We start from the raw sequence: 12,102 nt of genomic DNA, 5'->3' as shown, positions 1-12,102 counted from the left end.
ATATAATTTTAAAGAAGTCTTCATCAGAAAGGCATTAATAGAACTTACAAAAGAATCTTACTTTTCTCAAAGCCATCTAAAATCATTCTATTGTGGACATTTTCCCCAAGTGTCAACATCATGGCTTACACCGGGTTCTAGAGAAGCCCATTAGGCTGAAGATGCCACTGGAACCTTCTCTGCTTTCTTTAAATTCCCACTTTGGCAGTTATCCAATAAGGCCGAGTCAAGGCCTGATCCTGGTGGAAGGCCACAGAGTGCCAAAGCTGCTGTCTTCTTTTTCTAGGTTCTGAGAGAAGAAAATGGGAAATGAGCCCTTGAATGAGATAAAGACCAGGAAAACCCAATATTTTCTTAGATCTGTATTTGTTTGTTAATTCAGCAGAGTTCCCCCCCCAGAGATCTCAGCACGGATACGGGCTTCATGATTGATGTGATAGCAAAGCATCTGAGTGATATGTCATTCTCTCTGTAATAAGGAGCCCAAGTCTCAAAGCGAAGTAACAGTATGATACTTTAGCTGTGCTCTGGATCCACTGGTCTAAACCCTCAATAAAGAAGAGCATTCTAGCAGAATGAACAGGGGCACTTGAGGTCATTCCTAGGTGAGTCAGTAATGTCCTCTGGCCCTCAGTGCCTCAGTCTCCAGACTTACAAAGGAAATACAATGAGCCTTTTAGTCTATAAAGAATACAAAGATCCGCAGATTACAAAAACACCATCCTTTTTGGATGAAGCACAATGAGTGGAAACCTCCGGATTTCAAGAATTCCCAATTGGTCTTAGATAAAAATTGACTGAACCAATTTGTCAGAACTTGATATCTACATTCTCTGGTATTTACCAACCTTTTAGGGAATAGAAAACAATGAAAATTATCTCTTTGTCCAAACCTCATGACAATGGCTCCTTTTAAAATTGCATTCAACTTTCTTAAATAATGACACTGTAAAATTAAAAGAACATTTTGTAGGATCACTTTGTTAAGGAGAGTATCAAGCCTGATTTAGACAGGAAAACTGACAGCATTTGAATCTATTTACAACCTCTCTGATGACAGACCAAGAGCAACAAGTAAGAGAAGGCTGATTCTCTTTAGTTTGTGAGGATTTTAAAATATTTCCCTTCATGGTGTACTGATTTTAAACAAGAGTGGGGAAGAAAGCCATCATTGGATTTAAGATCTAGCTTCATTCTGAAGAAGAGGTTTTCTGTTACCAAGGAGGTAATTTCAGGCATTTTTTTTTCCAAGGCTGTTCAGAAGTATCTTCCCTTTGGGTTTACTCTCTATTTTGCTTGCTCAACCATTATTTTTGAATTAGTAAGGGTATTTTCCCTTTATTCTCATAGAACCTAATAGCTGTTTAGTGCCCTTCTGGGTGTACTAACTATAGAAAGGTAATCTCAAATAGAGTTGTGCAATTTCATCCCACTACCTGGGATGAGATTCCCCACAGATCACACACAGGTGGATAAAACCAAAAGCAGACCTCAGGCAGAGCTTGTCCAGAAAATTCCTTGCAGGATTCCCATAGAAAAGACTAGTGCCCTCTGTGAGAGATGGGGATTCCATGATGATTTGTTGTTGCAGTGTGCACATTGCTCAGGATACTCCCATCCTGGAGCCCAAAGATGAACAGAATTGTCTAGAGCTCTAAACAGAAGGGAAAGGAGAGACCTTCATTCCTAACACTGAGGAGCTGCAACAAGAAGTTTACTAACTGATCCTAAGAAACAGTGGCATTTTTAGGAAACCCCCTAGAAAACAGACTTTAGTGCTGAAGTTTCTCAGGAGGCAAGGTCCAGACTTAAAACTGCCATCCCATCTCCTATCACTTCCACCTTCTGCTTTACACCATATCTGGGGTGGCAGTAAGTGAAGGGGTGAACTGAATCCAACTTCATTATCATTTGGACAAATCTGCAGACAAAGAAATAGCCATTAATACCTAGGTTCCAAATCTTTACATTCCATTAAAGGACCCTACAAAGTCTCCCCCGAAATTCAGACAAGCAGCAGTTGCCTCTGTGTGGATCCAGGAGGAGACAGAAAAGCAGAAGTGCCAAGAAGCCACTGAATTATTTAATAGTCTTCATAAACCTATTGAAAGTTTCATATAGTCTGAAAACATAAGGGTAGGAGTCACTGACAACCAGGAATAAACTCCAGTTCCTTACAATCAGACGCACTGAGATTTGCAAATGATGACCAAGGCTGAGAAAGCCCTGACCTGATGGAAATAATGGGCTAGAACGACCTTAATTGAACGACCATAATGTGCTTCCAGGAGGAGAAGCAGACTCAAGTGTTTAGGTGTCATAATCATTAGTAACTTATGATGATTGTATCTACAATAATGCATTACGTCAGCTTTTCTTCTCTTGGGGCTTCAATATGCTAATGAAATAAGAAAAGAGCAAACTTCATTCAGATGTGATACCCCTAAGAATAAATTCTGACAGTTTTCAACTTTCCTTATGAATAGTTTGATGAAAACGTATTTTTAAAGCACCCTCCAAAAGTGTTTACTAAGGAGGCAATCCCTGAATCTGTAAGAAAAACTTCCTAAGACCCAGGAATACAAATGTAAGTCTTTCCCACCTGTGTTTTTAGAAAAGAAACTAAATCAATTCCTTTTTCAATGTCCTAGAATTGCTTCAGGTAGGGATCATGAGCAGTTCCCCAAGGACTGAGAAATTAATTAGTTCTGATCAGTTTATGCCAAAGTTTCTGCTTATACCCAACCTTGACCTTATATCTTTTACCAAATAAATGGCTTTTAAGCAATCTTTAGGATGCTACTTTGTAATGAAGTCATAATCAATGAGGATTTCAAACATCAAATTTCTTTGCCTTAATTTCCTAATTTTGAATTAAAGAAAAGTAGAGATGCTGCCAAATATTCTCCTCTTTCATGTTAGGTGGGGCCAATACCCTGTCGGGAGGCAAACGCTGTGAACCTCGTGCCAAATAGCTACATAAGCAAATTGTGGGATAAACAAGCCATTTGCGGAGACAGAGGTGGAGTTGGGCTTGGTTAGGAATGAATCAGGCCAACCCGCAGAGTGGGTGTCACCTTTCCAAGTTGCTCTCCGGGGCACAATTAAAACCCCTATAAAAGGCCCTGCTCCCAGTTACCCAGTACACTTGCCAGCGGTGTCAGCGAGCACTTGACTTCCTCTTCTGGTGAAGTGGGTAAGTCTCATTCGGTACAATTCTTCATCTTCTAGCTATTGGAGATGTTAGGGGGTGCTTTCTCTGCGCCAGAGGGGATCAGTATCTTACAGGGATGTCTAACTCCATTCCATCTTCTTATGGTTGAAGCCATTACTTGAATGGAGATGTATCCCTTCTCCCAAGGATCTGAACACCGTATCATTTGCTTCTCAGGGACTGGGGGAAGATCACGTGTGGCTCTGTCGAGGCTCATCTTCCAAAACATGGCTATCTCAAAAGATGGTCAATCCTCTGTTCTCTCTTTATATTGGTTCTACCCAAAATGGGCCATCTTCATATAGTTCTGGCATCTGAGGTATTGGAGTTGAGAAGTAAATAAAGAGGCCAGCCAGCTGAGCCACTAAACTCACCCAGCCTGTGAAACCTTCCATGTATTCTTTTACCATTGATCTGCTGAGGCTAAGTCTTGTTTTTTATAATGTCAAGATTCAAGAGGTTTACTTGAGTTTAACAAAAGCTACCAACAACACCAATAGTATTCAAAGGTTTTCAGGTTCAGTTTGACCTGTTGACTCCAGTAGCCAGTCAGGAAAGGCCTCTCAGGTGCTTTTGATAATTGAACATCTGTAATATATCTGACTGAGTTAAAGTATGTAAGATGCACTGTCTGTTTTCTGCAATGGTGTTTCTGCATTTCGACTAGGAAGAAGTAGCGTTTACTTGTAGGATTGGTGACTTATGGGTTATCCTTCTAGATCTCTTACAGACTCTAACGTTCGGGGATACTACACATTCCCTTCTAATTCTAGTTGCTCCCAAATATTTTGCTGCCACATTTAGCTGTGCATGACTTCTACTCACTTTAAGATACTCTCAAGCCTTTTCTCACCATCTGACTTTCACCAACCCTCTTTGCTCCAATTTTAAGCAATCTGCTTGTGAGTAGGAACATACCAAATTTAAGATTCCTTACTACTCTCTTCACTGACTGCTCTGAAATATGCTGGGGAGCTGGAAGACAAAAACCAAAAATCCCAACCTATTGGCTTCAAGTTGAGTGCAACTCATAGTGACCCTATAGGACAGAGAAGAACTGCCCCTATAGGGTTTCCAAGGCTGTAAATCTTTATGGAAGCAGACTGCCACATCTTTCTCCCAGGGAGCAGCTGATGGGTTCGAACTGCCAACCTTTGGGTTAGTAGCTGATCACTTAACTACTGCACCACCAGCGTTTCTTAGGTAGAAGTTAGAGAAGGAAAATATATACATAATTTGGATTGGGTAGATAATCAAAAGCAATCTAAATAGTCAGGCAGGATAGTCTGAAGGTGATTCCCTGGCTTGAAATTTCTCAGGGCACCTCTTCCGCTTCCTGAGTACAATACCTATAGGTAAAATGCTTTGAAAATGCAGGTCGAAAACTACTGTTGTGAAATCATTCAGGGATCTGCCTGAAACAGTGTGGACGAAGCCTTCTTAAGGGCAGAAACAGGATTTTGATTCTATACCCTATTGTGTTGTTCTAGGTTTACTTGAACTTGAAGGAAGAAAAAAAATGCCTGCACTTCTGAGAAGCATCTGTGACATCACCGAAATTTTCAATCAATATGCCTCAAATGATTGTGATAGGGCAGCACTATGCAAGAAAGACCTAAAGGAACTCCTTGAAAGGGAATTCGGTGATGTCCTCCGGGTAAGAACTAACAAGAAAAGGGAAGCTCTCTACTGATTTACCAAAAAAAAAAAAAAAAAAACCCACCACTGCCGAGTCTATTCCGACTCATGGTGACCCTATAGGACAGGGTAGAACTGCCCCATAGAGTTTCCAAGGAGAACCTGGTGGATTCAAACTGCCAAGCTTTTGGTTAGCAGCCGTCGCACTTAACCGTTAGGCCACCAGGGTTTCCCTCTATGATTTAAAAAAAAAAAAATTAGGTCTATGAAATTTCTTCTCAGGAGAAACAGAGCAAGACCAGAGCAGTTTTTCCATTCATTTCACACCACCACAGGTCTACACTACACCCTGCATTCATTTATGAGTCTAAAGGCATTTAAAGTCTCAATACTAAAGAAATTGCTAGCAAATATTTGATGTACTTAATGGCGATGCGAATGAACTATTCATGGGTAGTTATCACCAAAGATATCAAATCAAACTGGACTTGGGAAGAATTTAAATTTAATTCCAAATGCTAGGAGCCGAAATCAGCCTGTTCCCTAGTAAAATGGTGTTACCTTAAATGTTTTGTTCTGTTTTCAAACATAGGATAGAAATCAAATCAGAGGTACTGGCTATTTCAGATAGAAATGGCAGCTGCAAATCTTCATAAATTTCCACTGTGTTTCTCTCCTGAGGATGAGTCTACTCTTATTCACCCAAGTAAAGAGAACTTGTGTTCTTTGGATCATTGGATCAGCGCTAAATTACAAGACGCAAGAACTTCGAAAAATGCAAGCTTTAAAACGAGGTGTTCACACTTTACAAACGAAAGACAAGACATGATACCATTGGGATTTACCTAATTGTGTGAAAGTTGTTCAAGTCTTGTAGTTTACTTGTGAACAGTACATTGTAACTTTTTTTTTTCTATCTTTTTCATAGAGACCACATGACCCTGAGACGGTGGATCTCGTCCTGGAACTTCTGGATCGCGACCATAATGGGCTTATCGATTTCCATGAATACCTCCTGTTAATTTTCAGGATGGCTCAAGCTTGTTATTACGCTCTCAGCCAGGCCACCGGGCTCGACGAGGAGAAGGGAGCAAAGTACGAGGGAAAGAGGAACCCACTGAATGACCGCAGGCAAGAAGACCAAAGGAGATTCGAGCGCCGGCAGAGGCTAGTGGAAGAAGAACGCAAGCAGAACGGGCAGGAGAGGGAGCTGGTGGAGGAAGAGCTGCAGAGGGAGAGGCAGCAGCGACGTGAGCAGCGCGACCCGCAGCGCCGCGATGAGGGGCAGCGGCTGCAAAGGCGAGAAGGGCTGGAGCGGCGCGAGGAGAAAGGGCTGCTGCAGAGGCGCCAGGGTCGGGAGCCCGCGGAGTTTCCTGAGGAAGAGCAGCTGCAAAGGCGGGAGAGGCTGGAGCAGAGGGAGCGCCAGGTGGAAGAAGAGCAGCTGCAAAGGGAGCGCCAGGTGGAAGAAGAGCGACGGCAAAGGCGGGAGAGGCTGGAGCAGGAGCTGCAGCTGCCGAGACGCGGGCGCGACGAGCCACGCGCGCAGCGGGAGAGGCGCGAGCAAGAGCGCCGCGAGCAGGAGCTGGCCGAGGAGGAGCAGCAGGAACTGGGCGAGAGCCGCGCCTCGCGGTGGCAGTGGCAGCCAGAAAGCGAGGCCGACGCACGGCACAGCAAGGTCCGCTCCCGGCCCGGCAGGCAGGAGGAACAGAGGCGCCGCCTGGAGCAGGAGGAGGAGAGTAGGCGGTGCCAGGAGCCGGAGCAGCAACTGCGGCGGGAGCTGGAGGACGACGCCCGGCGACAGGCGCGGCCCGGGCAACTCCGGGAGGAGCGCGAGCGCCGCGACTTCCAGTGGCAGCTGGAGGAAGAGAGGGAGAAGCGTCGCCAGAGGCTGTCGGCCAGGTCCTCGCTGAAGGAGCAGCGCGAGAGACAGGCGAGGGCGAAGGAAGGCCAGGAGCGCGACGGACGGCTCGGTGAGGAGGAGGACCAGCGGCGCGACAGGGAGGAGCTGCAGTTCCTCGAGGAGGAGGAGCAGCTCCAGCGCCGTAGGCGCGCAGGACAGTTCCAGGAAGAGGGCAACCTCCAAGAGGATCAGGAAATCAGGCGACGCCAAGAGGACCAAGGCCGCGATCAAAAATGGAAATGGCAGCTCGAAGAAGAAAGCCAGAGACGCCGCCACCTGCTGTATTCCAAGTCGGCCAAGCAGGAGCAGCTGCAGCGTCAGGCGCGTGACAGACAGTACGGGGAGGAGGACCTGCTGCAGCAGGAAGAAGAGCAGCTGCAGAGAGAGCAACGGGAGAAGAGAAGGCGCCAGGAGCCGGAGAGACAATATCGGGAGGAGGAACAACTACAACAAGGGGAGGAGCAGCTGCAGAGGGAAAGAAGGCTTCAGGAGCGGGACAGAAAGTATAGAGAGGAGGAGGAGCCGCAGCGCCAGGAAAGGAAGCAGCAATTCCGAGATGAGGATCAGTGCCGTGATCTGAAGCGACAACCAGAAAAGGAAAATGAAGTTCGCAAAAACAGAGAGAATGAAGAAAAAGCCCGACAGTTGGAAGAGTCCCAGGTCCTGGAAAGACAATTCCAGCAGGATCGGCGGCCCCAGCAGGATGAACTAGAAGAGGAGCTCTCTCTGCAGGAGCGAGAGCAGGAGAGGAGGCGTTGGCTGCAGCGCGAGCGGCAATTCCCAACTGAAGTACCACTGCGGGGAGAAGAGCAAGAGAAAGCCAAAAGGCTAGACGGGAAGTTCCGAGAGGAAGAGCAGCTGCTGAGAGAGGGGACAGAAGAGAAGAGACGCCGCCAGGAAGGAGACAGGAGATTCCCTGAAGAAAGCTTCCAGCAGTCCCGTGACAGAAGATTCCAGGAGGAGGAAAAGCTGCGCCGCCAGGAGCGCGACAGGAAGTTCCGCGAGGAAGAGCAGCGGCTCCAGGAACGGGAGGAAGAACAGGTGCGCCGCCAGCTGCGCGACAGACAATTCCGCGAGGAGGAACAACAGTTGGACCAGGAACTGGAGGAAGAACGGCTGCGCCGCCAGCAGCGTGATAGAAATTTCCGCGAGGAAGGACAGATGCGCCTGGAACGTGAGGAGCAGCAGCTGCGCCGCCAGCAGCAAGACAGAAACTTCCCCGAGGAAGAGCAGCTCCGTCAGGAACGCGAGAACCAGCAGCTGCGCCGCCAGCAGCGCGACAGAAAGTTCCTTGAGGACGAGCAGCTGAGCCAGGAACGCGAGGATGAACAGCTGCGTCGCCAAGAGCGCGACAGAAAGTTCCGTGAGGACGAGCAGCTCCGCCGCCAGGAGCGCGAGCAACAACTTCCCCAAGAGCGCGACAGGAAGTTCCTCGAGGAAGAAGAGCTGCGCCAGGAACGAGAGGAGCAGCAGCTGCGCCGCCAGGAGCGCGAACAACAGCTTCGCCAAGAACGCGACAGACAGTTCCGCGAGGTAGAAGAGCTGCGCCGCCAGCAGCGCGAGCAACAACGTCGCCAAGAGCGCGACAGACAGTTCCGCGAGGTAAAAGAGCTGCGCCAAGAACGAGAGGATGAGCCACTGCGCCGCCAGCAGCGCGACAGAAAGTTCCGCGAGGACGAGCAGTTGCGTCAGGAACGCGAGGAGCAGCAGCTTCGCCAAGAGCGCGACCGACAGTTCCGCGAGGTAGAAGAGCTGCGCCAGGAACGAGAGGATGAGCAGCTGAACCGCCAGCAGCGCGACAGAAAGTTCCGCGAGGACGAGCAGTTGCTCCAGGAACGCGAGGAGCAGCAGCTGCGCCGCCAGGAGCAAGAGCAACAACGTCGCCAAGAGCTAGACAGACAGTTCCGCGAGGTAGAAGAGCTGCGCCAGGAACGAGAGGAGCGACAGCTGCGCCGCCAGGAGCGCGAGCAACAGCTTCGCCGAGAGCGCGACAGACAGTTCCGCGATGTAGAAGAGCTGCGCCAGGAACGAGAGGATGAGCAGCTGAACCGCCAGCAGCGCGACAGAAAGTTCCGCGAGGACGAGCAGTTGCTCCAGGAACGCGAGGAGCAGCAGCTGCGCCGCCAGGAGCAAGAGCAACAACGTCGCCAAGAGCGAGACAGACAGTTCCGCGAGGTAGAAGAGCTGCGCCAGGAACGAGAGGAGCGACAGCTGCGCCGCCAGGAGCGCGAGCAACAACTTCCCCAAGAGCGCGACAGGAAGTTCCTCGAGGAAGAAGAGCTGCGCCAGGAACGAGAGGAGCAGCAGCTGCGCCGCCGGGAGCGCGAACAACAGCTTCGCCAAGAACGCGACAGACAGTTCCGCGAGGTAGAAGAGCTGCGCCGCCAGCAGCGCGAGCAACAACGTCGCCAAGAGCGCGACAGACAGTTCCGCGAGGTAAAAGAGCTGCGCCAAGAACGAGAGGATGAGCCACTGCGCCGCCAGCAGCGCGACAGAAAGTTCCGCGAGGACGAGCAGTTGCGTCAGGAACGCGAGGAGCAGCAGCTGCGCCGCCAGGAGCAAGAGCAACAACGTCGCCAAGAGCGAGACAGACAGTTCCGCGAGGTAGAAGAGCTGCGCCAGGAACGAGAGGAGCGACAGCTGCGCCGCCAGGAGCGCGAGCAACAGCTTCGCCGAGAGCGCGACAGACAGTTCCGCGAGGTAGAAGAGCTGCGCCAAGAACGAGAGGATGAGCAGCTGCGCCGCCAGCAGCGCGACAGAAAGTTCCGCGAGGACGAGCAGTTGCTCCAGGAACGCGAGGAGCAGCAGCTGCGCCGCCAGGAGCGCGAGCAACAGCTTCGCCAAGAGCGCGACAGACGGTTCCGCGAGGTAGAAGAGCTGCGCCGCCAGCAGCGAGACAGAAAGTTCCGCGAGGACGAGCAGTTGCGTCGGGAACGCGACGATGAACAGCTGCGCCGCCGGGAGCGCGAGCAACAGTATCGCCAAGAGCGCGACAGAAAGTTTCGCGAGGAAGAAGAGCTGCGCCAGGAACGCGAAGAGCAGCAGTTCCGCCGCCAGGAGCAACAGCTTCGCCAAGAGCGCGACAGAAAGTTCCGCGAAGACGAGCAGCTGCGCCAGGAACGCGAGAAGGAGCAGCTGCATCGCCAGGAGCGCGAGCAACAGCTTCGCCAAGAACGCGACAGAAACTTGCGCGAGGTAGAAGAGCTGCGCCAAGAACAAGAGGATGAACAGGTGCGCCGCCAGCAGCGCGACAGAAGGTTCCGCGAGGAAGACGAGCTGCGCCAGGAACAAGAAGAGCTGCAGCTGAGTCGCCAGGAGCGCGACAGAAGATTCCGTGAGGAACAACAGCTCCGCCAGGAAGGAGAGGATGCACAGCTGCGCCGCCAGGAACTAGACGCTGCCTTCTCCCAGGACGAACAACTGAATCGCGCAGAGCAAGAGGAAGAACAAAGGCGCTGGCGGCAAAAAGGCAGTAAGTTCCTAGAGGAAGAAGAGAGCCTCCAGCAGGAGCGAGAGGAAGAAAAGCGACGCCGCCGGGAGCAGGACAGGAAGTTCCGCCAGGAAGAAGAGCAGCTGCGGCGCGAGGAGCAGCAAGAACAGAGGCACCGGCAAGAGCGTGACAGGCAGTACCGGGCGGAGGAACAGTTTGCCAGGGATAAGAGGCGTCGCCAGGAACAAGAACTAAGGCAGGAAGAAGAGCAGAGACGTCGTCAGGAGCGGGAGAGGAAACTCCGGGAGGAAGACCAGGGCAAGCGTCAGTTCGTCAATCCCCCGGTGCGCTCCAGCCCTCTCTATGAGTACATCCAAGAGCAGAGATCACAATACCGCCCTTAAGAGTTGGGGCCAGTATCCTGACACCGGCCAAAGCCTGGAGCAAAGGAAAATGAGAAACACTGGGTACCAAATGATGATTCAGATGTTTCTGGGTGTGGGGAAACTCTGTTGTTAGAATGTGTCTTTCCTTCCAAAGTCTTAAACTACACTCATTTCACGTACTGTATTTCTGCCTTTTATTCTTTCTTTCTTAAGTAGTTCTTTATGGCAGGATGTCCTCTTTGGTGTAAATGTGGTGTGCATTTATAAAAACACAGACCATTTAATTTGAGGAGTTTTGTTTGAGAAACATGCTTTCAGAAGTAACAAGAATAATATGATTTGAGATTTAAAAGAATTGAGTCTATTTTTAAAATGAATGATCCATCTTGTGGAGAATTCAGATTTCAAAATTGTATTTTTAATGTTCAGGTTGATATTTTTTCTTGCACCTAAATTACATTAATCTTGACTTCCAGTTAGCCTCTCATTGGTTGTGGCATAATTAGTACAAATTCTGTGAGGCCACCGAATTTTTACAACCACCCTTGAATCGTAAAGGGGGGAGTGACCACTCCAGAAAAATTGCTGTAAAATCAGCCTGTAACTGGAAGAAATATCGATAAAGAGTAAGGTTTCGCTTAAAGGTTTAGAATTCAAATTTTTTTTAATCTTTTACTCCATCAGTACTTGAAATACCATGAAGCAAAAGCACGGTGTTTCTTCAACTCTAGAACTCAAATTTTAAAACTGTGTCTGCTGTCATCTGTAGTGCTCGATTCTCTTCCTCCAGTCTTTGATGGGCTTGAGAATATTACTACCTTTGTTAATTTCAGGTGAGAGGGAATTTGCCCAGGATCCTGTAAACATTTGTCTTCTTCTAGGGCCGATAAGAGATCACAGACAGTGTGTTGGGGGAGGGAAACAGGAAAATGTATGACCAGAGGGGCAAGTTCCTAGAGGCCCTTCAACAAGACGCATCAGCCCACAATCCTTTAAGGCCTATTGATACTACTTTAGAGATATTCTTGTTGAAATAATTGCACTGTGTGAAAAATTAATAATAAATGATTGGCAAACAATTTCTTTTGTCTGTTTTAACTATGCGTCAAATCATAACTCAAGATCTAATGGTCTGAAAACTGACATAAGTTCCCATTCACCTAAGGGTATTTTGTTACCATTATTTATGTTCAAACAGAAAAAAGACAAAAACCTCTGTATTTTCCCCAACCATTTTTCCCAGTAAGGCTGAACCCTATATTACTTGCATCCCCAAAGTGGGATTCTCTTTCCAAGTCTTTTCACTCTAGACCCTACAGCATTATGTGCCCTTGCTTGCAGTGACTCACTGGTCATGACAAATGATGATACTCCGAATGTTTGTTAATATCTCCTCCTGAAGTCACCCCTGAGGTCCACTCTTCAGCCAAAGAGTAGACAGGCCTATAAAACAAACAATAACACACATAGTCCAACCATGTACATGAGACTAAATAGGCACACCAGTGCAGGGGCAAGGATGAGAAGGCAGGAA

At 48.7% G+C, this 12,102-nt stretch overlaps 1 protein-coding gene across 1 annotated transcript; it reads left to right on the top strand.

The window, feature by feature from the left end:
- Positions 1 to 4,733: 4,733 nt before the first annotated feature.
- TCHH (trichohyalin) lies at positions 4,734 to 10,679 on the top strand. The gene is made up of 6 exons (XM_049875631.1): positions 4,734 to 4,871; positions 5,781 to 7,273; positions 7,703 to 8,285; positions 8,355 to 8,610; positions 8,668 to 10,086; positions 10,237 to 10,679. Exons 1-6 carry the CDS (start codon positions 4,734 to 4,736, stop codon positions 10,584 to 10,586), a joined length of 4,239 nt encoding a protein of 1,412 aa, XP_049731588.1. The 3' UTR covers positions 10,587 to 10,679.
- Positions 10,680 to 12,102: the final 1,423 nt, after the last annotated feature.

The sequence above is a fragment of the Elephas maximus genome, chromosome 3, assembly GCF_024166365.1.
Source record: "Elephas maximus indicus isolate mEleMax1 chromosome 3, mEleMax1 primary haplotype, whole genome shotgun sequence".
NCBI lineage: Eukaryota > Metazoa > Chordata > Mammalia > Proboscidea > Elephantidae > Elephas > Elephas maximus.
This window is presented reverse-complemented; position numbering and strand designations above follow the sequence as displayed.

Coding starts and splice junctions, on each gene's coding strand:
- TCHH (XM_049875631.1), top strand. CDS start 4,734: ATGCCTGCACTTCTGAGAAGCATCTGTGACATCACCGAAATTTTCAAT. Junction 7,274..7,702: donor AAGTATAGAGAGGAGGAGGA/GCCGCAGCGCCA, acceptor CCGTGACAGAAG/ATTCCAGGAGGAGGAAAAGC. Junction 8,286..8,354: donor GCGACAGACAGTTCCGCGAG/GTAGAAGAGCTG, acceptor CAGTTCCGCGAG/GTAAAAGAGCTGCGCCAAGA.